The sequence below is a fragment of the Pristiophorus japonicus genome, chromosome 12 (assembly GCF_044704955.1).
Source record: "Pristiophorus japonicus isolate sPriJap1 chromosome 12, sPriJap1.hap1, whole genome shotgun sequence".
Taxonomy (NCBI): Eukaryota; Metazoa; Chordata; class Chondrichthyes; family Pristiophoridae; genus Pristiophorus; species Pristiophorus japonicus.
In genome coordinates, this window is record NC_091988.1 from 77,987,216 (window position 1) to 78,013,482 (window position 26,267).

At 46.7% G+C, this 26,267-nt stretch overlaps 1 protein-coding gene across 2 annotated transcripts in view; it reads left to right on the forward strand.

The window, feature by feature from the left end:
• The window catches only part of LOC139277349 (plexin-A1-like), a 633,908-nt gene that overhangs the window by 563,473 nt on the left and 44,168 nt on the right, over positions 1 to 26,267 (forward strand). For both annotated transcript variants that reach the window (XM_070895706.1, XM_070895705.1), the window contains exons 21-23: positions 4,118 to 4,260; positions 4,867 to 5,123; positions 18,694 to 18,760. In XM_070895706.1, coding sequence (XP_070751807.1) covers positions 4,118 to 4,260; positions 4,867 to 5,123; positions 18,694 to 18,760 — 467 coding nt within the window. The remainder of the gene's footprint in view (positions 1 to 4,117; positions 4,261 to 4,866; positions 5,124 to 18,693; positions 18,761 to 26,267) is intronic.

The window sequence follows — 26,267 nt, forward strand, 5'->3', positions numbered from 1 at the left end:
AAATCCCACCACCTCTTTCCCCCCCCACCCACAAAAAAAATATGAAGAATAGAGAAGCTGGGATTGTTCTCCTGAGAGCAGAGGAGATTTAGTAGCTGTGTTCAAAATCATGAATGGTTAAAATAAGGAGAAACGTTTCCAGTGGCAGAAGGGTCAGTGGCGAGGACACAATTGAAGGCGATTGGCAAAAGAACCAGAGGTGACACGAGGAAACATTTTTTTACACTGAATTGTGATCTGGAATGTGCTGCCCAAGTGGGTGGTGCAAACAGATTCAATCATAACATTCAAAAGAGAATTGGATATAAACTTTAAGGGAAAGAGTGTACAGGGCTATGGAGGCCAAGGTTGGCTTTTCCAATGTTACATTTCGCGCAAGCGTGGACCTGTGAATGGGCCGCACAGCCCCTTAAAGAGGTCGCGTACCCCAAAAATAATTAGGGGGAACATTGGCGATGGGGAAAGGGCAGGGGAGTAAGATTAATTGGATAGCTCCACCAAAAGAGCCAGCATAGACAGGATGGACCGAAGGGTCTCCCTTTTGTGCCATATCATTTTTCTGTGGTTCCAAGCAACTCGAGTGGTTCTGTGCTGACACGTGTCGCAGGGAGAATTATCAATGATCCACTCCAGCCTGATGATGAAACCGCACTGAGTTAGTTCAGCACTGGGGCATGGAGAGAGCTAACAACGTCAGCTGTCTGTGCATCCTTATCATCGGGAGTGGAGGGGGGGCGATAAAAGATGAAACGCTTCCTCTTGAAGATTTATGAAGCCTGAGGGTAGGCCGGATGTTCGAGCTGAGCCTTATCTCAACTGGCTACTACAGAAAGGATCACTTCTCCCTGCAGTCACAACCTAGATTTCCCATACTTGTTATCTTCTCCCTTGATAAATTTCATCTTTTTTTTTTCCATTAAACCCTGCTGTTTCGGACAGATTCTCTTCTGGACGAGGGATTGGGTTGTGGCCTTTTTGTGTCTAATTCACGGCAGCAAATTAAAATTGCTGTCCGCCTCCCCCCGCTTTAAGTGCAGAGAGTTCTATCTTTCCTTCTCAAAGTGTGCAATCTATATTCATAACCGCACCGCAGGCAGGCATTCACAGAATCATAGAATGGTGACAGCACAGAAGGCAGCCATTCGGCCCGTCGAGCCCGTGCCAGCTCTCTGCAGGAGCACTTCATAGAAACATAGAAAATAGGTGCAGGAGTAGACCATTCGGCCCTTCTAGCCTGCACCGCCATTCAATGAGTTCATGACTGAACATGCAACTTCAGTACCCCATTCCTGCTTTCTCACCATACCCCTTGATCCCCCTAGTAGTAAGGACTTCATCTAACTCCTTTTTGAATATATTTAGTGAATTGGCCTCAACAACTTTCTGTGGTAGAGAATTCCACAGGTTCACCACTCTCTGGGTGAAGAAATTCCTCCTCATCTCGGTCCTAAATGGCTTACCCCTTATCCTTAGACTGTGTCCCCTGGTTCTGGACTTCCCCAACATTGGGAACATTCTCCCTGCATCTAACCTGTCTAACCCCGTCAGAATTTTAAACGTTTCTATGAGGTCCCCTCTCATTCTTCTGAACTCCAGTGAATACAAGACCAGTTGATTCAGTCTTTCTTGATAGGTCAGTCCTGCCATCCCAGGAATCAGTCTGGTGAACCTTCGCTGCACTCCCTCAATAGCAAGAATGTCCTTCCTCAGGTTAGGCGACCAAAACTGTACACAATACACCAGGTGTGGCCTCACCAATGCCCTGTACAACTGTAGCAACACCTCCCTGCCCCTGTACTCAAATCCCCTCGCTATGAAGGCCAACATGCCATTTGCTTTCTTAACCGCCTGCTGTACCTGTATGCCAACCTTCAATGACTGATGTACCATGACACCCAGGATCTTTGCACCTCCCCTTCAGCTAGTCACTCCCCCGCCCTTTCCCCGCAGCCCTGCAAATTTTTTTCCTTCAGGTTCTTATCCAATTCCCTTTTGAAAGCCACAATTGAGTCTGCCTCCACCACCCTTTCAGGCCGTGCTTTCCAGAATTCAGCCACTCGCTGCGTGAAAAAGCTTTTCCTCATGTTGCCTTTGGTTCTTCTGCCAATCACATTAAATCTGTGTCCTCTGGTTTGCAACCCTTCCGCCAATGGGAACAGTTTCTCTCTATCTACTCTGTCCAGACCCATTCTTCAGATGCTTTGACCTGCGTTCAGTGTCGGCCCTGTGCCTCGGAATTTCACAATAGACATGCGTGCATCTATATGTTTTCCCTTTGTTCCTTGAGCTTGATATTTAGTGACTTAGCATGGGGATGATTTGGAAGCTCGAAGTGTGCTTCATTGTTGGTGATTTGGAAAGAAAGTACCTGTAATGTGCATGGCAAATGTAAGAGATGTGGGAGTCCTGATTGACAATAAAAAGAAAGAAAAACTTGCATTTCTATAGCGCCTTTCATGACCTCAGGACGTCCCAAAGTGCTTTACAGCCAATGAAGTAATTTTTGAAGTGTAGTCACTGTTGTAATGTAGGAAACGCGGCAGCTAATTTGCGCACAGCAAGCTCCCACAAACAGCAATGTGATGATGACCACATAATCTGTTATTTGTTATGTTGATTGAGGGATAAATATTGGCCCCAGGACACGGGGGAGAACTCCGCTGCTCTTCTTCGAAATAGTGGGCATGGGATTTTTTTATGTCCACCTGAGAGAGCAGACGGGGCCTCGGTTTAGCGTCTCATCTGAAACACTGCACTCACAGTGCTGCATTGGAGTACCAGCCTAGATTGTGTGCTCAAGTCTCTGAAGTGGGACTTGAATCCATGACATTCTGACTCTGAGGCGAGAGTGCTACCCACTGAACCACGACGGACAATAAATTGAAGCTATCGCAACAATAGTCCTTGCAGCGAGTAAACAAAGTTGGACAGGATATTAACGTTCGGTTAGATGTAGTGCATTAATTCGAACCTGTGTTAAAGAGCGCCATTGTTAACATTTGGTGGTTTTCTCTCCATTGACCTGCATTTTATCACTGACCCTGGAAGTTATTCGGTAGAATATTCACTCGCGTTTAGAAGAATGAGAGGGGATCTCATTGAAACATATAAAATTCTGACTGGGTTGGACAGACTGGATGCGGGGAGGATGTTTCCCCTGGCTGGGAAGTCTAGAACAAGGGGTCACAGTCTCAGGATACAGCCTAGGAAATTTAGGACCGAGATGAGGAGAAATTTCTTCACTCGGGGTGGTGAACCTGTGGCATTCTCTACCACAGAAGGCTGTGGAGGCCAAGTCACTGAATATATTTAAGAGGGAGATAGATAGATTTCTAGAAACAAAAGGCATCAAGGGGTATGGGGAAAAAGCGGGAATATGGTGTTGAGATAGAGGATCAGACGTGATCATATTGAATGGCGGTGCAGACTCGGAAGGGCCGAATGGCTTACTACTGCTCCTATTTTCTATGTTTCTATGTTATGCTAAACCTGTATAATCACTGGTTGGGCCTCAGCTGGCGTATTGTGGCCAATTCTGGGCACCACACTTTAAGAAGACCTTGGAGAAGGTACAGAGGAGATTTACTAGAATGATACAAGGGATGGTTACAGGGATTTGCATGATTGGTACCAGGGATGTGGGACATCAGTCACATCAGGAGGAACTAGAGAAGTTGGAATTGTTCTCCTTACAGCAGAGAAGGTTATGGGAAGATTTAATAGAAGAGTTCAAAACCTTGAAGGTTTTTGATTGAGTAAATAGGGAGAAAATGTTTTCACTGGCGGGAGGGTCGGTAACCAGAGGACACATTGAAGGTAATTGGAAAAGGAACCAGAGTGGAGATGAGAATTTACTTCGCACAGCGAGTTATGATGATCTGGAACACACTGCCTGAAAGGGTGATGGAAGCAGATTCAATAGTAACTTTCAAAAGTCAATTGGTTAAGTACTTAAAACGGAAACATTTTGCAGGGCTATGGGGAAAGAGCAGGCGATTGGGTCTAATTGGATCGCTCTTTCAAAGTGCCGGCATAGGCCCGATGGGGCGAATGGCCTCCTTCGCTGCGGTATCATTCCACATGTTTCTCTCTCACGTTGCCCATTTCTCTCTTTCAGCTTTTGCCGAGCTGCAGACCGATATCCACGAGCTAACGAGCGATCTAGATGGTGCTGGGATCCCATTCCTCGATTACCGGACATATGCAATGAGGGTTCTTTTCCCAGGGATAGAAGATCACCCAGTGCTCAAGGAGATGGAGGTACTGATCCGCCTCGACCGTATATCCTCACTATGGTTGAACTTCGGACTCCTTGCACAGTAACTCATTCTTTCCCAGTGACTGAAGACTGAGGGATTCCTTCCCTCCCCTTCCCCTCCACCCCCAGTCTCCCCTTCCCTTCTAGAAGTGATAGATTTCTAATACCCAAGCTCCGTGTCACCTAGTCGCTATGTCTCTGATTTACCTCTTCTTACATAAGTTACAAAAGAAATAGGAGCAGGAGTCGGCCATTTGGCCCCTCGAGCCTGCTCCGCCATTCAATAAGATCATGGCTGATCTGACCTTGGCCTCAACTCCACTTCCCCGCCCGCTCACCATAACCCTTGACTCCCTCATCGTTCAAAAATCTGTCTGTCTCCACCTTAAATATATTCAATGACCCAGCCTCCACAGCTCTCTGGGGCAGAGAATTCCAAAGATTCATGACCCTCAGAGAGTCACAACTCTCCTGGATGTCCAACACTCGCATCCCCAGAATGATTAATAATAAAGCTCTGTCAACTGTTGAGGCTGCATGTCCTTTTGTCTCGAGTGTTTCGGCAGCTCACTGCAGCACGTTTTTTTTGTTTGCTTTTGTTTTCCAAGGTGACGGCTAACGTGGAGAAGGCCCTCACTCTCTTCGGGCAGCTGCTCAACAAGAAGGTCTTCCTGCTGACCTTCATCCGCACCTTGGAGGCCCAGCGAAGCTTCTCGATGCGTGACCGAGGCAACGTGGCGTCTCTGATCATGACGGCCCTCCAGGGTGAGATGGAATATGCCACCGGCGTCCTCAAGCAGCTCCTCTCGGACCTGATCGAGAAGAACCTGGAGAGCAAGAACCACCCGAAACTGCTGCTAAGGAGGTGAGTCTGAGGCCGGCGAGGAAACATCGAAACATAGAACATAGGTGCAGGAGTTCTGGACTTCCCCAACATCGGGAACATTCTTCCTGCATCTAACTGTCCAATCCAGTCAGAATTTTATATGCTTCTATGAGGAGAAACAGGTTACATGAGACCATAGCGTAAGAAATAGGAACAGGAGTCGGCCATATGGCCCCCCGAACCTGCTCCGCCATTCAATAATCCTGACCGCAACTCCACTTCCCCGCCCGCTCCCCATAACCCTTGACTCCCTTATCATTCAAAAATCTGTCTATCTCCATCTTAAATATATTCAATGACCCAGCCTCCACAGCTCTCTGGGGTAGAGAATTCCAAAGATTCACTACCCTCTGAGAGAAGAAATTCCTCCTCATCTCTGTTTTAAATGGGCGACCCCTTATTCTGAAACTGTGCCCCCTCGTTCTAGATTCCCCCAAGAGGGGAAATATACACTCTGCATCCACCTTGTCGAGCCCCCTCATTACCTTATACGTTTCGATAAGATCACCTCTCATTCTTCTGAACCCCAATGACTATAGGTCCAACTTACTCAACCGATCTTCATAAGTCAACCCCTTCATCTCCGGAATCAACCTAGTGAACCTTCTCTGAATAGCCTTCAATGCAAGTATATCCTTCCTTAAATATGGAGACCAAAACTGCGCGCAATATTCCAAGTGTGGCCTCACCAATACCCTGTACAGGTGTAGCAGGACTTCTCTGCTTTTATAATTTCTCCCCTTTGCAATAAAGACCAACATTCCATTTACTTTCCTAATTACTTGCAGGACCTGCACGCTAACCTTTTGTGTTTCATGTACAAGAACCCCCAGATCCCTGTACTGCAGCATTTTGTAGTCTCCATTTAAATAATAATTTGCTTTTTTATTTTTCCTACCAAAGTGGATAACCTGACAAGGGTTCCCGCCAGTCTCTTCCTAAGCTTGGTCCTTTCAGGCTGTCGCTGTAATGTCATCATCTGCCCATGCGCTCAGCCACGCTCCCGTAATGCTGCCACTGGACATATTTTCAAAGTTGCAATGGGGCCAGCGTCCAGTGGCATCTTTTCGTCCTCCTCCCCAAGCTTTTAGAGGGCAATTTTGGTGTTCGCTAATGATTTATCTTGACTTATGGAATACTAAGGGTGTAATGTACGCACCTGTGAGCATGCTCTCAGGTTTGTAGAGCTGTTGAGTTGTGAGTGGCTTCGTCAGTCATGTGATGTTCACAAGACTCATTAAAACCCCAGCCAGTTGAATTCGGGGGGATCCACGATGAGGCAGGTGGTTGTTAGCCTGGAGAATGATGTGTAGTGTGATTGTTAAACCTTTGCTAATAAACCAACTCGTTCTTAATATTCCCTTGAGTATAGGAGTGATCTGATTGAGGTGTTTAAAATGTTGGCAGGATGTGATCGGGTAGATACGGAGAAAGTATTTCCTCTGGTGGGAGAAAATCAAGAACAACGGGACATCATAAAATTAAAGCGAGGCCATTTAGGTTGTAAATCAGGACGTATTTCTTCACATAAAGGGCAGCAGAAATCTGGAAAACTCCCTGAAAAGACTGTGGATGCTGGGGGTGCAATTGGAGCTTTCAAGACTGAGATCGATGGACTTTTGTTGGGTAAGGGTATCAAGGGACATGGAGCCAAGGTGGGTTAATGGAGTTGAGGTACAGATCAGCCATGATCTCATTGAATGGTGTAACAGGCTTGAGGGGCTGAATGGCCTCCTGTTCCTAAGTAAAGATGCCAACCTTTGCGATTGCTTGAATCTCAAAGTTGTGTGTGTTTTTTAAAAAAAAAATTATTTGATGCTTTAATTAATTGGAAATGGGGAGTGGGGAAGAATGCTTCATCGGGCGGGGTGGTTGGAGGAGGTAGGTCATGTGATGAAATAACAACAACAACTTGTATTTCTATAGCACCTTTAACGTAGTAATACATCCCAAGATGCTTCATAGGAGTATTCTAAGACAAAACAACTAAATTTAACACCAAGCCACATAAGAAATTACGGTAGATTATCAAAGAGATAGGTTTTAAGGAGTGTCTTGAAGGAGGAAAGAGAGGCAGAAAGATTTAGGGAGGGAATTCCAGAGCTTGGGGCCTAGGCACTGGTTGAGTGATTATAATCGGGGATGTGTAAAAGGGCAGAATTTGAGGAGTGCAGAGATCTCGCTGGGATGGGGGGGTGGGTTTATGAGACAGGAATACGTGCAACCAGAGTTGGGAACAGCAGTCCCAAGATGGCAGTTATTCACTGTCAGTGGAGGCCTACGTGTGACGTATGGCGACAGCGTGTCGCTGCCTCTGGGACCTTGCCCCAGCGGGAGAGGAGAGGAGGGCGAAGGAAATGAAGAATGGACTACAGAATAATTCTCCCACTCCCCTCACAGACCCACTACTGGCAGAATGATGGTGACCATTGCTGTTTCCCCATTGTTGCTCTGGGCTATTGATTCGAAGACGTGAGTTCAGATCCCACCACGGCAGCTGGGGAATTTAAATTCAGTTAAATAAATAAATCTGGAATAAAAAGCTAGTGTCAGTAATGGTGATAATGAAACTAACGAATTGTTGTTAAAAATCCATCTGGTTCACTAATGTCCTTTTGGGAAGGAAATCTGCAGTCCTTGCCCGGTCTGGCCTCTATGTGACTCCAGATCCACAGGAATGTGGTCGATACTTAACTGCCCTCTGAAATGTCCTTGCGAGCCACTCAGTTGTATAAGGCAGCTCACCACCGCCTTCTTGAGGGCGATTAGGGATGGGCAATAAATGCTGGCCTTGCCAGCAATGCCTACATCCCGTAAATGAATAAAAAAAGGATGGGATACAGAGTCTGCCAGCCATGCTTTTGTTGAATGGCGGAACAGACTGGAGGGGCCAAATGGCCTACTCCTGTTCCTAAGTTCCAGCAAGCCTACTTTACTCCAGTGCAGTGCTGAGGGAGCGCTGCACTGTCGGAGGTGCCGTCTTTCCGATGAGAACTTAAACCGAGGCCCCGTCTGCTCTCTCAGGTGGACGTAAAAGATCCTAAGGCACTATTTCCAAGAAGAGCGGGGGAGTTATCCCCGGTGTCCTGGGTCAATATTTATTCCTCACTCAACATAACAAAAAACAGATTATCTGGTCATTATCACATTGCTGTTTGTGGGACCTTGCTGTGCGCAAATTCGCTGCCGCGTTTCCCACATTACAACAGTGACTACACTTCAAAATGACCTCATTGGCTGCAAAGCGCTTTGAGACGTCCGGTGGCCGTGAAAGGTGCTGTTTAAATGCAAGTCTTTCTTTACTATACGAAATAAAGATGCAGTACGCCCTTAGTCAGAAAATAATAAATAAAACATTCTACACTGACAGGGCACGAACCTTTCCGTTCCTCTAAAGGTGAATCATGCTGGCAGGAGATTGGTGCTGGCTGCATTAAACCTTCAGCCTGCTTTCACTTGAGATTCCCGTCAGCCCCACAGGCCCCGTGCAAGAAGATGTGAAGCATTGACTCACTCTGGAACTCATTAATGGACAATCCCAGGGCTCCTAATTTGCAGCAAGTGCAGTATTCAGACATGTAAGCGAGCTCTCCGGAGCAATGGAGAGGGGGAAAGGTTGTGGCTGAACGAATCAAGCATCTTGTGTGTAGAATGTTGGTATAAAAGGTGGGCATGAACGTTGGGCAATTTTCTTATCATCTAACGCTGCAGACTTTGAATCAACTGGAAAAATAGATTACAAGTGATTGGTGCGCTCTCGAGATGATTTGAGATAAAGGGCCTTCAACCCACTTCACCTCTCATCTAAAAAAGAAATTCTTGCATTTATATAGCACCTTTCACCAGACATCTCAAAGAGCTTTAAAGCCAATGAAGTACTTTTTTGGAGTGCAGTCACTGTTGTAATGTGGGAAATGCGGCAGCCAACTTGTGCACAGCAAGTTCCCACAAACAGCAATATGATAATGACCAGATAATCTGTTTTTGTTATGTTGATTGAAGAATAAATATTGGCCAGGACACTGGGGATAACTCCCCCGCTCTTCTTTAAAATAGTGCCATGGGATCTTTTACGTCCACCTGAGAGAGCAGACAGGGCCTCACTTTAACGTCTCATCCAAAAGACGGCACCTCCAACAGTGTAGCGCTCCCTCAGCACTGCACTGGGAGTGTCAGCCTAGATTTATGTGCTCAAGTCCCTAGAGTAGGACTTGAACCCACGACCTTCTGACTCAGGCGGGTGTGCAACCCACTGAGCTACAGCTGACATCTGTCCAGAATTGGAGCTCCACTGTCTTCTCATTACAGTCGTGTAAGATCCATCTGAACAGAGGCAGACAGGCTGAAGCATTAGCCATAGGATTATTGCAAATGAGCAGCCTATCCATTTTTCAACAGATCATCCCTACCGACCCAACGTTTCCCTGTACCCCTCAGCCCCTTCTTTCTCCGGGAACTCAATCTAATCGCTTCACTTTTACCTGTTTGTCCTGTCCCCTTCGCTGACTCTTTATGGTTATTTATGGTCCGGCAAACGCCTCGGTTTTAAAATTCTCAGTTTTATTTTTATGGCTTTGCCCCCCCCTACCCCCCTCTCCCATCCCATCTCCGTAACCTCCTCCAGCACCCCCAACTCATAGGGATCTCTGCCCAACCTCCAATCCTGGCCTCTTGCGTCTCCCCGATTTTCATCGCTCCACCGTCGGCGGCCTTCAGCTGCATGAGGCCCGACGCTGTGCAATTTCCTCCCGAAACCTCTCGGCCTCTCGACCCCACGCTCTTCCCCCCTTTCAGACGCTCCTGGGTTGAGCACTGACGCAAAAAAAAAAACCTGCGGATTTTCTGGGTATCCGCTGACTACCATTGAGTGACGTGTGTGTTGCCTAGCCCTGGCGCATCACCGTCAATTGACATTAATAAGAATATAATTCAATTCAGTGTGTCTGATGTCTCCTGGGAATCTCCCTAGTGCATCCATTCCATCGCCTGCCTCGTTCAGTCAGTGTCTCTGTCTCTTTGAACTGTGTGTGTGGACGTGAATTGCCGATTAAGGCAAAATAAAAATGGAAAGGAAGAGTACGGGTTGAGAGGAAAAGGATCTGGAAAATGGGAAGAAAGTTGCAGGGCCTGAAAGAAGTGGGGGTTGGGTGGGAAATCTAGTAACCGATGCCTTTATATAAAAAACCAAGTCCACTGATTTGTGAAGTCACTTTTTTAAAATTCCATACACATTTGTGAGGAAATTCTTTTGAAAATTAAATTATAAATTCAGATTAAATTCTAATGTGGGGGGTTGGGGGGGAAACTAAACAAACGTCAGCAGGCTTGTGATCAAAGACAGACAAAGTGAGTTCAGGGCCTCTAAATGGCGACAAGGCCATAGAGACTACACCAGAACACGCGACAGCGCCGTCGGGAGGGGAAGTGGAATGGGGGAGCGAAAGAATAACCTGCACACCTAGTCGAAGAGCAGCAATGGATAAACCAGCCTTTCGCCTCAGTTTAGAACTGGTCCTAAATGTTTGAGGAAATTGGGCCAATCAGCCCCTCGAGCCTGTTCCACCATTCACTAAGATCATGGCTGATCTATATCTTAACTTCATCAGCCGACTTGGTTCCGTAGCCCTTAATAGCCTTGCCCAACAAAAATCTTATCCATTTCAGTTTTGAAGTTTTCAATTGACTCCATCCTGCCCCCCGCCTCAACAGCTTTTTGGGGAAAGAGAATTCCAAATTTCCACCACCCTTTGTGTAAAGAAGTGCTTCCTGACATCACCTCTGAACGGCCTGGCTCTAATGTTAAGATTATGCCCCCTTGTTCTGCACTCTGTCCCCTTTTTGTTGAGGATTTCAAACTTCAGCTCTGAGTTACAGATTCCCATTCCTAATGTTCAAACTGATTTTGGAAAAGAGAAAACCTTTACTGATAGTTCAATCATGGACATGACAAAATGGACGAAGGCCAATTTGCTTCTTGTGACTTTGCCCTGTGCACTGCACAGCTATCTACTCTAGGAGGTATGAGCAGAAATTCTCTCCCAATTAAATGTTAGGAAGGTCGAAGCCATTGTCTTCGTTCCTTAGCCACTGACTCCCATCGCTCTCCCTGGCAACTGTCTGAGGCTGAACCAGACTCTTCGTAACCTTGGCGTCATATTTGACCCCAGGATGAGCTATTGACCGCATATCCTCTCCATCACCAAACCGCCTACTTCCACCTCCGTCACATCACCCTGCGTCCCTGCCTCAGCTCGTCTGCAGCTGAAACCCTCGTCCATGCCTTTATTATCTCGAGACTTGACTGTTCCAATGCCACCTTGCACCCTCCTTAGACTTGAGCTCATCCAAAACCCGGCTGCCTCGTATCCTAACTCGCACCAAGTCCCGTTCACCCATTACCCCTGTGCTCGCTGACCTACATGGGCTCCCGGTCCAACAACACCTCAATTTTAAAATTCTCATCCTTGTTTTCATGGCCTCGACCCTCCATCCTTCAGCCCTGCAACCCTCCGAGATCTCTGCGCTACTCCAGATCTGACATCTTACGCATCCCTGATTTTAATCGTTCCACCATTGGTGGCAGTGCCTTCAGCTACCTGTGCCCTAAGCTCTGGAATTCCCTCCATAAACCCCCCTGTCTCTCCAGCTCACTCTCCTTGACCAAGCTTTTAGTCATCTGTCCTGATATCTCCTTACGTGACTGTCAAATTTTATCGGATTACGCTCAAGTGAAGCGCCTTGGGACTATATGCTATGTTAATACCAGTGTCAGCAGCGGCTTAGTGGGTAGCACTCTCGTCTCGGAGTCAGAAGGTTGTGGGATCAAATCTCTCAGCACGGACTTGAGCACAAAAAAATCTAGGCTGACACTCCAGTGCAGTGCTGAGGGAGGGCTGCACTGTTGGAGGTGCCATCTTTCGGATGAGATGTTAAACCGAGGCCCCATCTGCCCCCTCAGGTGGACGTAAAAGATCCCACGGCACTATTTCGATGAAGAGCAGGGGAGTTATCCCCAGAGTCCTGGAAAATATTTATCCCTCAATCAAGATCACTAAAACAGATTATTTGGTCATTATCACATTGCTGTTTGTGGGAGCTGGCTGTGCGCAAATTGGCTGCCGCATTTCCTACATTACAACAGTGACTGCACTCCAAAGGTACTTCATTGGCTGTAAAGCAGCTGTATAGTGTGAAAGGCGCTATATAAATGCAAGTCTTTTTTTTCTTTTAATGGCGCTATATTACTGTAAGTTGTTGTATACCTACTGTGCATTGTAATGCTGATGCTCTTCATTCAAGTGCATTTGCTAAGCGAATTCTCAAGTGTGAGACGGAATGCTTTTGATAATGTACAGCATTGTTTAAATATTAAGTTGCAAGTTTACGGCTGGCATAGGGAATGTAACGTCTTGTACGGTTCGGGTTGGGTTTAAGGCAGGGTTGTCTAACCTTCTGGAGCTGGGGAGCAGATACTTGTAGCAAATGCAATGACTGGACCCCATTTGATTGAGCAGTAATGTGGGACCCTGATATACAAATACTCACAAGATACGAGTATTTCTATGTTTCTATGTTTCTACCCCTTGATTTCAAAGTCAGACTCTTCTCTCTCTCTCTCTCCCCCGCCCCCCCCAAATACGTACACAAAAAACAGGAGCTCTTCCCCCGCCCCGCCCCCCCCCCCCCCCATCCCTTTCAAAATCGGATATATATATATATATATAGGTACTTGAAAAGGAAACATCTTCAGGGCTATGTGGAAAGAGCAGGGCAGTGGGTCTAATTGGATTGCTCTTTCAAAGATAGCCACGAATAAATCCAAAAGGGAATTCAGGAGAAATGTCTTTACCCAGAGAGTGGTGAGAATGTGGAACTCGCTGCCACAGGGAGTGGTTGAGGCTAATAGCGTAGATGCATTTAAGGGAAAGCTAGATAAATACATGAGGGAGAAAGGAATAGAAGGATATGTTGATGGGGTGAGGTGAAGAGGGTGGGAGGAGGCTCGTGTGGAGCGTAAACACCGGCGCGGACCTGTTGGGCTGAATGGCTTGTTACTGTGCTATAGATTTGCTGTAAATTGCTCTAAATCCGGCATTAATTGACAGTCTTACTGGGAGAAATCACACTGGGGAAATCCAAAATATTCCACTGGGGTGTAACTAAGAGGAGGGGCAGAGAGTGTTTTGGAGGTTGAGACTGAGGACCAGTGCTGGGTCAGAGTTAAAGGGAGCTTTACTCTGGATCTAATCTGCCCATCCTCGCGAGTATTTGGTGCTCATATTTATGCCCCTCACCGAGCACACAAACCCACCACCAGAAATCAGTGACCGAGGTGGGATTCCGTTTCCATTGTTGCCTCTTCTCTGCAAAGCCATCAGCTTTTGGAGCAATGAGACAGTCGCTCGCTCGCTCTCTCGGCCTGTACAAGAGCTGTTAACTAATTAGAAGTAATAAGCATTGATAATAAGGAACCATTTTAATTACTTTGCAGGGGATGTTTCCAAGGTCATCATCATGTGGCACTGTTGAAGTGTAGTCAGAGCTGAGGCGGCATTTCCGATGATTTATGTAATAAGTTGACTAATTAACTTAATTGATAGATTTTAATTGGGTTCCAGTATTTTTTTAAGGGGACCTCTGTCGGCAGAGTATTGAAAACTGCTGGGAAGCAGTTTGGTTTTACCGTGGCTCTATTCGGCCTTCCGGATTCAGGGTGGCCATTTTACAACAACAACTTGTATTTATATAGCGCCTTTAACGTAGTAAAATGTCCCAAGGCGCTTTACAGGAGTGTTATAAGACAAAACAAATAAATTTGACATCGAGCCACACAAGAAGAAACTACAGTAGATGATCAAAAGCTGGCCAAAGAGGCAGATTTTAAGGAGCGCCTTGAAGGTGGAAAGAGAGGCGGAGAGGTTTAGGGAAGAAGTTAGTTCTAGAGCTTGGGGCCCAGGCAGCTGAAGGCACGGCTACCAATGGTTGAGTAGTTATAATCAGAGATGCGCAAGAGGGCAGAATTTGAGGAGCGTAGACATCTTGGGAGGGGGGGGGGAGGTTGCAGGGCTGGAGGAAATTACAGAGAGAGGGTGGGGCGAGACCATGGAGGGATTTGTAAATAAGGATGAGAATTTTGAAATCGAGGCGTTCCTTAACCGGGAGCCAATGTCAGTCAGTGAGCACAGGGGTGATGGGTGAGCGGGACTTGGTGCGAGTTAGGACACGGGCAGCCGGATTTTGGATGACCTCTAGTTAACGTAGGGTAGAATGTGGGAGGCCAGTAAGGAGTGCGTTGGAATCGTCAAGTCTAGAGGTAACAAAGGCATGGATGAGGGTTTCAGCAGCGGATGAGCTGAGGCAAGGGCGGAGACGGGCGATGTTACAGAGGTGGAAATAGGCGGTCTTCGTTCTGCTACGGGTATGTGGTCGAAAGCTAATTTCAGGGTCAAATATGACACTAAGGGCGTTTCGGACATTTACATGAAGATTGCCTCAGCTCTTCAAATCGATGTTTCGTAGGGTTGTCGTTCTGCGATTTCTGGTTTTGTAAGGCGAGCGGTGGCTTACAGCTGTCCTTCCACCTCCAGTACCTGGGTTACGGCCCAGCTCAGAGTCGTCGGCTGACGCTGCCTTCTCTCTCTCTCATCTCTCAGGGTCTTGGAGTGAAATAAATGTCAGCAGATCTCAACCCAGTCCTCGCAGGTGTGAGTTTACAACACAAGGCTGTCCTGCAATTTGTGCCAGTGTGTGTGCAAAAAAAATTATACTAAAGCTTCTCTTCTGAAGTTGAGGCTAAAACATATTGTTGTGTCAGAGAAGAGCATTGGCTGCAAAGCACTTTGGGACATCCTGAGGTCGCGAAAGGCCCTATATAAATGCAAGACTTTGTTTATTTTTAAAGAGAGCTTTACTCTGCATCTAACCATGACCTGGCAGCTTTACTCTGTATCTAACGTCTCCTGTACCTGCCCTGGGAGTGTTTGATGGGACAGTGTAGAGGGAGCTTTACTCTGTATCTAACCCATGCTGTACCTGCCCTGGGAGTGTTTGATGGGACAGTGTAGAGGGAGCTTTACTCTGTATCTAACCTGTGCTATACCAGCCCTGGGAGTGTTTGATGGGACAGTGTAGAGGGAGCTTTACTCTGTATCTAACCTGTGCTATACCAGCCCTGAGAGTGTTTGATGGGACAGTGTAGAGCAGTGGTGGGCAATATATGACCCGTAGGCCATATCCGGCCCGCTGGTTGGGACAGAAATAGAAAGTGAGCCAGAGCTTCGAGCTGCACATTCGTCTATCCACTTTCACTTCTCGTGTCAGAGACAGATCCGAACTGCAGCCAAGGAAAATCCATAATCCATCGGTGCATCCTTGGCGGTCGTGCATTTAATCAACTTAATCATTCACAAAAACATTTCTCCCTGGCCCGATCTTAAAAAGATCCGTTCCATGATTCTGGGCCCCAATGGCGGATGTCCATACCTAGAATGCACTGCGTACTTGAATATGCCCTATCCATTTTGGAGTGGCGTCATGGCTGCTCATCGCCACAACTCCTTTACCGAAGAAAGTGACCGGTGCTGCATCTTTCCTCTCCCGGTATCCAGAGTACGACGGCAGGGGAGTTTTCATCCGGCACTATTTGGGACGGCAGTAGTAATCTTTGAACAGGGACATAAGGATGACTGTGGGGAATTAATGCTGACAGAGTCTAAAGAGGGTACAGCTCTATTTCACAGCACTGATTGACAGAGACCAGAAGATACCACCACATTTTCAACTTTTATCTTTGATTCATTTCTAATCAGTATCCAATGCATGTTGTGCATGTAAGATAGCATCTGACTATTATTTGAATTTATGTTGATATGTTTATATTTATACAATGTTCCCTCTAATTTTTTTTGCACGCGGTCCCTTTAAATCTCTTCCAGCAGAAGGAGCTGGGGAGTGGCCTGCGAGGGACTACGTGATTGGTGCGTGACCGTGTAGCCACGCGCCTTAGGGGGTACATTGGCATGCGGCCTTCAGCACTCACCAAAACGTGTTAAGTGGCCCAAATAGTTGCCCACCCCTGATGTAGAGGGAGCTTCACTCTGTATCTAACCCGCGTGTCCTGGGTGTGTTTGATACGAGCACTAGGCATTTGAAATGGAAAACTTGTTTCATTTCCCAACATTGTCACGCCTTCATTTGTTAAGCACAGAGATTAGTTCAGAAAAAGTAATACTTTAATTCGGGTGAGGGGTTTTGAGACTGCTGTTGAAGCGAGGTTTGTTTTAAAAAAAAATATGTTCCAATTACGAACAGAAAATGTCAGTTTAAGGTGAATCTGTCTTGTCCATGTAGTGGCTTTGGGAATTCAGTTAATTGGTCAATGTTGAAAGAGAGTCTGAGTTAAGAGACAGTTCGGTAGGGAAGTGAAACCTTTGGAAAGTGTCCTCGGAGAGTTGCAAGTTAGAACCGCACCCCCTGCCCCAAACAAAGTATGAGTGAGCTGGGTTTGGTCTTGAACCCTCTGTTGTGTTAAATTGCTCAAACGTGATCGCATTATTCCTCTGGAATATTGGATGATACAGTTCATGATGGATGGGGGGGATGGTGATTTTATTCAATTTGTGATAAGTTGTCTCATCCTTCTATTCAAATCCCTCTATGGCCTCATCCCTCCTTATTTCTGTAACCTCCTCCAGCCCTACAATCATGGTCCATGGGGTTTTAAAGGTTTTGATTGGACTTTTCAGATTACCTCAAGTAAGTTCCCAGTAACCACAGATCAGACTCCTGTTTTGTTCACTTCAACAATTAGAAATTCTCCAAAATGGTGGTAACCTGGTTTCAAATGGTCTCTCAAGACCTCCCCAATCCCTGACATGCTACTCTCCCCACCCCCCCCCCTCCAATCACTGACACGCTACTCTCTTTCCCCCCCCCCCCACTCCAATCACTGACATGCTTCTCTCCCCCACCCCCCCCCCCCCCCAAAACCTGACAGGCTAATTCCCCAACCCCCCCCCCCCCCCCAATCGTTCACACGCTAATCTCCATGGCCCCCCATCAATCTCTGACTCGCTAATCTCCCCCCCCCCCCCCCCCCCGCCCAATCCCAAACTCGTTAATTCCCCCCCAAATCCCTAAGTCGCTAATCTTCCCCCCCCCCCGGCCCATCCCTAACTTGCTAATTTATCCTCCCCCCACCCCCCCAATCCCTAACTCGCTAATCTCCCGTTCCCAATCCCTAAATTGCTAATCTCCCTGTCCCCCAAATGCCAGTGTCCCATTGGTCTCCTGACCTGTGTTAAATATGGGAGTCTGTGGGCAGTAAATCGAGTGATGGTAATTGAGATCACGGGTAGTTGGCCTGCTGGATCAAGTGAAATCAGTTTTTTTTTAAAACCCAGGCTGACATTTTAGCCGATTCACATAAAAATAAATCCTTGCAGATGGCATCATAGAATGGTTACAGCACGGAAGGAGGCCATTCGGCCCGTCGAGCCCGTGCCAGCTCTTTGCAAGAGCACCTCAGCCAGTCCCACTCCCCCGGCCTTTCCCCGTAGCCCTGAAAATGCTTTTCCTTCAGGTACTTATCCAACTCCCTTTTGAAAGCCACAACTGAGTCTGCCTCCACCACCCTTTCGGGCAGTGCATTCCAGATCTTAACCACTTGCTGCGTAAAAAATATTATTTCTTATGTCGCCTTTGGTTCTTCTGCCAATCATCTTAAATCTGTGTCCTCTGGTTCTTACCCTTCTGCTAATGGGAACAGTTTCTCTCTATCTACTCTGTCCAGACCCCTCATGATTTTGAACACCTCTATCAAATCGCCTCTCCAGCTTCTCCAGTCTGTCCACGTAACTGAAATTCCTCATCCCTGGAACCATTCTTGTAAATCTTTGCTGCACCCTCTCTAGGTCCTCACATCCTTCCTGAAGTGCGGTGCCCAGAATTGGACAAAAAAGTTCAGTTGAGGCCAGACCAGTGTTTTATTTTATGCCATCATAATTTCCTATTTATGAAGCCCAGGATCCCGTATGCTTTTTTAGCCACTTTCTTAACCTGCCCTGCCACCTTCAGTGATTTGTGCATGTATACCCCTAGGTCTCTCTGTTCATGCACCCCCTTTAGGATTGTACCCTTTAGTTTATATTTCCTCTCATTCTTTCCACCAAAATGTATCACTTCACACTTTTCTGAGTTAAATTTAATCTGCCATGTGTCTGCCTATTACACCAGACTGTCTCTGTCCTCTTGAAGTCTTTAACTATCCTTCTCACTATTCACTATACTCCCAAGTTTTGTGTCAATTGCAAATTTTGAAATTGTGCCCTGTACACCCACATCCAAGTCATTAATTTATATCAAGAAAAGCAGTGGTCCGAGAACCGACCCCTGGGGAACACCAATGTATACCTTCCTCCAGTCTGAAAAACAAAATACTTGAGAGATGATGGAGGTGGTAATTAAACTGTATATTAAAAACTCTATATTGCAAACAAATGAACTTGCTAAATATATATAAAGATAATAATTACAACATCTTTTTTTTAAGGACTGAGTCTGTTGCTGAGAAGATGCTGACAAATTGGTTTACCTTCCTGTTGTACAAGTTCTTGAAGGTAAGATTGAACTAACTTTAATGTCGGAATCACAGTTGTTAATGTGAGGTCCTGTGTATTCAGTTACTTTTCAATTGTTTCATCTTATCTCCCTCTTACAGAAGTTTTCCCTCTCTTGTTGCCTTTTATAAGTGATCTGTGTCTCACTTTGAACCTCCAATCTCTCCATCACCTACTTTTCCATCTCCATTTTGGCGCTCACCTCTTTGGTAAATTTGAAATAGAGGTATTAGGAAGACAGCATTTTATTTAAAGGATTGTTGTTACACGAGGGAGGGAGAGTGAGAAACCCTAGCCTAGCAACAGTCGAGAGAGAGTGTTACAGGTCACCCTCGCAACAGCCAGTGTTCAAGATTGAAGCGAAGTTTTGGGATATGTATAGTAGTACTGTACTATAAACATCCCACTACAACTATTTTAATTAACAGATAAAGCCGAGTGCCTCCCTTATTAAAGGGACACTAGAACCCACAAATTAACAATAAAACTTTGAGGAAATTTACAAATCAAATTAAAATTTGGTTGCCAGTGATGATGATGCACTCCAGTCCCTCCGGCGCCCACCTCGTGGAAGGCCGCCAGCGTACTGGTGGACACCGCATGCTCCATCTCCAGGGACACCCTGGCATGAATGTAGCCGCGGACCTATTAATGGCCACCATGGCCAGACCCAGGAGCAGTCCTACAAGGAGGTCCTCCGACCTGCCCGCTTCCCTCCGCACAGGATGCCCAAAAATCAGGAACGTGGAACATCCCAATGCATACCATTGCACCTGGGAACGATAGCATAGTGTTTATATTACTGGATTAGTAATCCAGAGACCTGGACTAATGAGTTCAAATCCCACCACGGCAGCTGGGGAATTTAAATTCAGGTAATTAAATAAAAAATTCTGGAATAGAAAACTAGGATCAGTAATGGTGACCATGAAACTATCAGATTATCGTAAAACCCCATCTGGTTTAGGGAAGGAAATCTTCCGCCTTACCCGGTCTGGCCTATATGTGACTCCAGACCCACAGCAATGTGGTTGACTCTTAACTGCCCTCTGAAATGACCTAGCGAGCCACTCAGTTGTATAAGAAGGTGGCTCACCACCACCTTCTGCAGGGCAATTGGGGATGGGCAATAAATGCCGGTCTTGCAGTGACGCTCACATCCCATGAATGAATAAAAAAGCACCTACACAGAAGGATGTTGATGTTGGAGAAATGTAAACCAGTGTGCATAAGCCTCAGGTGTGGTAGTGTAGTGGTGATACATGATGTCAAGGCCTGGATTAATGATCCAGTCAAGCCGGAGTTCAATGGGTTGTTGTGAAGCTGAATTTTTGTTGAGCGTATTCAAGGCTGAGATCGATAGGTTTTTGGACTCTAGGGGAATCTAGGGGATATGGGGATAATGCAGGAAAGTGGAGTTCAGGTCGAAGATCAGCCATGATCATACTGTATGGCAGAGTGGGGTCGGGGGGGGGGGTGGGGTGCTATATCGCTTACTCTTGCTCCTAATTCGAGCCCGTGACAACTCTCAGCTAGTCCCACTCCCCTGCCCTTTCCCTGTAGCCCTGCAATTTTTTTTTCCTTCAGACACTTATCCAACTCCCTTTTGAAAGAATTAAAATTGAATCTGCCTCCCCCACCCTTTCAGGCAGAGCATTCCAGATCCTAACCACTCAGTGTTTAAAAAAAAAAAAAAAAAAGTTTTTCTTGCGTCGCCTTTGGTTCTTCTGTTAATCACCTTAAATCTGTGTCCTCTGCTTCTCGATCCTTCCACTAATGGGAACAGTTTCTCTCACTCCTCTATGTTCAACCTCTGATGATTTTGAACAGCCGATTCTTATGTAGGAATCAGCTGAAGGACGGTATGTTGACCAGAGATGACCAACTGAGGCAAGGGTACCTCCAGTTTGATGAAGAGCGTGCTCCACCATTCATTGAGATCATGGCTGATCTGTGACCCAACTCCACATACCCGCCTTTGGCCCATATCCCTTAACACCTTTGGTTAACAAAAAGCTATCAATCTCTGATTTAAAATTAACAATTGAGCTAGCGTTCCAAACTTCTATCACCCTTTGTGTGTAGAAGTGTTTCCTAATTTCACTCCTGAAAGGTCTGGCTCTAATTTTTAGACTATGTCCTCCAAGTCCTAGAATCCACAACCAGCAGAAATAGTTTCTCTCAATCTATTCCCTATCTGTTCCCCTTAATATAAGAAAGACTTGCATTTATATAGCGCCTTTCACGACCATGGGACATCTCAAAGCGCTTTACAGCCAAGGAAGTACTCTTCGAGTGTATTCACTGTTGTAATGTGGGAATATCCTTAACCTTCTAAATTCAAGGGATTACAACTCTAATTTATGTAATCTCTCCTCGTAACTTAACCCTTGAAGTCCAGGTATCAAAGCCCTGCTTGTAAACTACGTTATACTCTGAAGAAATTTTACTCTGCTTTTAGATTGTTTTTTATAAAGAAAAACTTGCAATTCTGTAGCGCCTTTCACAATCACCAGATGTCTCAAAGCACTTTACAGCCAATGAAGTACTTTTTTGGAGTGTAGTCACTGTTGTAATGTGGGAAACGCAGCAGCCAACTTGCGCACAGCAATGTGATAATGATCAGATAATCTGTTTTGTTATGTTGATGGAGGGATAATTATTGCCCAGGACACCGGGGAAACTCCCCCTGCTCTTCTTCGAAATAGTGCCATGGGATCTTTTACATCCACCCGAGAGGGCAGACGGTTCCTCGGTTTAACGTCTCATCCGAAAGACGGCACCTCTGACAGTGCAGCACTCCCTCAGCACTGCATTGGAGTGTCAGCCTAGATTTATGTGCTTACGTCCCTGAAGTGGGACTTGAGCCCACAACCTTCTGACTCAGAACCACAGCTGACATTATGTTGAAGTTTTAAGAACAAAAAGTGATGATAACCACAAGGCTAAATTTGTTCCTACTCAAGTGAGCAACAGAAGATGGTTTAAGACAACAAGGGTGATAAGTGTCTTGTAATCTGCTGAGTGAGGTGGGAGAGGCAATAACCACTGGGGGAAGCTCTCAGTACCGCGGAGATGAATCTTCAATTCCATTCTGGAGACTCCAGGACAACTCTGTAAGGTTGGCAACACGACTCTTCCGGCTGAGTGACTGCAGCGAGATGTCGAGGAAGACATGGTAGATCAGCTCAGGAAAAGAAGACAGGTGTTTTTTTTTTGGGGGGGTGGGGGGAGAGGAGTGGAGAGAGGAATCAGAATTGCAATTACTTAAGTTTTTTTTTTAAAAAAAAGGAAAGAATTTGGCTTAACGAAGTGGATATCATGCCCAGATCTCGCAAATGCGATTCCAAGGGCAGGGCTGTAGTGAAATGACGGAAAATTGGGTATTCTGTCTTTCAGACGTCCCTACAGTGCGCTGTTCATCAATAATGCATGCCGCACGTGGCTTTGTGGCTTTTATGTCTTCGAAGATCCAACTTCAATGAATTGAAGAGAAGGAAATTGCATCGGTGCTGACAGGCTCTTGTTGAAGTGCAGTGCACTGTCCAAATAACGTATATTTTAGTCATGTTAGGGGAGATCGTGGCCATCGCTTTATAAATAAAATAGATAGATTGCCTAGAGGCGTCAATACATATATATTATTTTAAGGAGGGATGTACTTGAAAATGACGGAGGAATAAATTGGTTTGTCAAGCTATTCATTTAAGCCTTGTTTGAAGCTAAAATGAAAGATCATTTATTGTAAAGGCAGTGAATATTTTTTACTATATTTAATCTAAAGTACTTGTTGTAGTCACAAAAGTGTAATGGAACAGAGACACCCTACTTAATGTGAGGGCATTGTTTTACCTCAGTTCTCACCTGCCACCTAGGTCTGCCGAGACCGCAAGCAGGTTTTGTGTAATAAGAACATAAGAATTAGGAGCAGGATTCGGCCCCTCGAGTTCAACTCCACTTTCCTGCACTATCCCCATATCCCATTCAATCAGATCATGGCTGATCATCTACTTCAACACCTTTCCTGCCCAATCCCCATGTCCCTAGATTCACTTAATATCCAAAAATCTAGCGATCTCCATCTTGAATATACTGAAACACTGAGCCTCAGTTCTGTCTCTACTTTCCTCTCGATCCCAAGGCCATCTCTAATCTTTCCAGCTGCCTGTCTTGACATTACAACTTGGATCAATCTAAACCTCCACCCCAAAACCACCTACTTTTTCATTTCTAACTCCTGCAGAAAATTATACGCTAACTGTCTCAAAGGTTCTCCCACCGTACCCCTCAATTCTGAACTCCTGCGCAGATGCCCCACTTCCTACGCCCCACCATTGGTGACCATGCCTTCAGCTGCCAAGGCCCGAAGCTCTGGAATTCCTTGGATAATCCTCTCCGCCTCTCTCCACTGTTGGAACCTTCCTTAAAAACTCCCTCTCTGACCAAGCCTTTAAGTCACCCATCCTATTATCTTTGGCTTGGTGTCAAGTTTTGTCTGTTTACACTGTACCTCAGTGAGAGTCAGTGCTTATGTAACACCCCAGTGAGACTCAGTGTGTGTGGAACTGTATCCCAGTGAGAGTCAGTGCGTGTGGAACTGTACCCCAGTGAGAGTCAGTGCGTGTGGAACTGTACCCCAGTGAGAGTCAGTGTGTGTGGAACTGTACCCCAGTGAGAGTCAGTGCGTGTGGAACTGTACCCCAGTGACAGTCAGTGCATGTGGAACTGTACCCCAGTGAGAGTCAGTGCGTGTGGAATTGTACCCCAGTGAGAGTCAGTGCGTGTGGAACTGTACCCCAGTGAGAGTCCGTGCCTGTGGAACTGTACCCCAGGGAGACTCAGTGTGGGGGTAACTGTACCCCAGTGAGGGTCAGTGTGTGTAGAACTGTACCCCAGTAAGAGTCAATGTGTGTGGAACCGTACCCCAGTGAGAGTCAGTGCGTGTGGAACTGTACCCCAGTGAGAGTCCGTGCCTGTGGAATTGTACCCCAGTGAGGGTCAGTGTGTGTGGAACTGTACCCCAGTGAGAGTCAGTGTGTGTGGGAACTATACCCCAGTGAGAATCAGTGTGTGTGGGAACTGTACCTCAGTGGGAGTCTGTGTGTGGGACCCGTACCCCAGTGCGAGTCAGTGTGTGTGGGACCCGTACCCCAGTGCGAGTCCGTGCGTGTGGAACTGTACCCCAGTGAGAGGCAGTATGTGTGGGACCCATACCCCAGTGAGAGGCAGTGTGTGTGGAACTGTACCCCAGTGAGAGCCGGGACACTGGTCACATTTAAGAAAGTACTGAGCGTGTAATTGGGAGATGGTAGGGTTGGTGTTCTAGAAGGACAAGCTCAAACTGAGCCAAGTGGTACCTTCATTCATCCGCATCAATCTTGCGATTTAATGAACAGAATTCGCACGTGCTGGTTCTGGGAACTCCCAGCTCGATGATCGTCCTGTCGCTTTTGAGTTCCTCCGTGGGTCTCTGTCGTGCCCGACAATGACGGGTGAAAACTGTTTCTTGCAGCGATGAGTGTTTTTGAAATGTGCGGGCCTCCCGAGCTGTGTTAACGCAGAACAGGCCTCGCTGGCTCACGCGCACGTGCGAGGCGGAGAGACCAGCTTTTCCACGCCGTTCCCCGTGAAACGCCGACTTCAGTGAGAGGAGTGGATTAATTTTTATTTTTGAGTGCCCGCTTGCTGGTTTCTCATGAATATTCGCATGCCTCCGATCACCATGGCAACCGTGTGTACTCGATTCCCTCCTTTGAACCGTGAAATCAGGTGTTTGGGCGAACCGGAGTGTGCATTTGCCCGAATGTTGCTCAGAAACAGCACCGTTCCTTGGCGGCTTTGCATCAATCCTGCCTTTTCTTTTGCTTCCTCCCCCCCCGGCAACTTTGCTTAATTTATTTTTTAAAGTGACAGATTTCTCCGGCTGATTTTTCCATTTCTCCTTGCGGCGATGGTTGAGTTGCCAACTCTGGTGAGATATATTCCTGGAGTTTTTCTGACACGACCTCCAATTGCCCCGGTCCCGCTATTGGTTGCCCCGACACGTCCATCCTCCCGGTGCGCCACCTCCACGCCCCCCCCCCCCCCCCACCTTCCTTCACAGCGAATGGAAAAAGAAACAAAAGACTTAAATTTATATAGCACCTTTCATGACCACTGGACGCTTTACAGCCAATGAAGTACTTTTTGGAGTGTAGTCACTGTTAATATGGGAAACACTGCAGCCAGTTTGCACACAAGCATGCTCCCACAAGCAGCAGTGGGATAATGACCAGATAAGTGATGTTTTATTGATGTTGATTGAGGGATAAATATTGGGATAAATATTGGTCCAGGACACCGGGGAGAACTCCCCTGCTCTTCAAAATAGTGCCGTAGGATCTTTTACGTCCACCTGAGAGAGCAGACGGGGCCTCGGTTTAACGTCTCATCCTCGGTGTCCTTATTGAGTGAGTGCCTTTCCGTTCTTGGCCAGCAGTGGGGTGGGGCCTTGGGTCTTGGGCCGTAGGTGGCCTTGACTGTGCTGAAGAATCCTCGCACGTCATGGTTGTTGGCTAGCTCTGGATTTCCTGTGCTTTGTTCACCCACCATCTATTCTTTAGATCGCGGGTTTTTTGTTGGATCTCGGTTTTCAGCCGCCTGTAGAGCTGCTTTGCTGCTCCTGTGTTGGGTTGCTACTTTAAGTTCAGAAATGCCTTGCACTTGCGGCTTATTAGCAACTTGTCGTTCTCATCAAACAAGTCTTCGTGTTTCTTGGTTGAGTGACCGAGCGTCTCTTTGCAGGCATTGGTTATGGAGGCCTTGAGGACAGACCAGGCGATGTGGGCACTCTGCGACTCGGGATGCATAGAGCTTTCTTAACTGGATCTTTCAGTGCCCAGCGTTGATTTTTCTGCGTCATTGCTTTTGTTGCTGTCGTCGCTTTGGGGCTATATTGATGTTGATGACAGAGTGGATTAGGTGGTGATCCATCCAGCAGTTGTCAGCTCCTGTCATGGCGCGGGTGATGCACACATCCTTGCAAGTCCCTCGCTCGGACGATGACGTCGTCGAGCAGATGCCAGTGTTTGGAGCCAGGGTGTTACCATGATGCCCTGTACTTGTCCCTCTGACGGAACAAGGTGTTAGTGATGACAAGGTCATGTTCTAGGCATTTTGTCAGGAACAGGGTACTGCTGGAGTTGGTTTTCCCTACCCCCTCTCTGCCGATCATGCCTCCCCAGCGGTCTATGTCCTTACCGAGGAGGATCAATTTCTCATCTGTAAGGACTCGGGACAGGGATTGTTCGAGGCTGCAGTTGAATCCCTCTTTTGTCTCATCTGTTGCGTCGACTGTTGGGGCGTACGCACCGCTGGCTGTGGCGAGTTGGAGAGTCATGAGATGTTCATTTATCCGACAGGGGAAGTCTCTGAGACGGCCCACCAGCTCATTCTTGATTGCAAAGCCAACTCCATGGAGGCGGCGTTCTTCTTCTGGTTTACCTTTTCAGAAGAAGATGTAACCGCC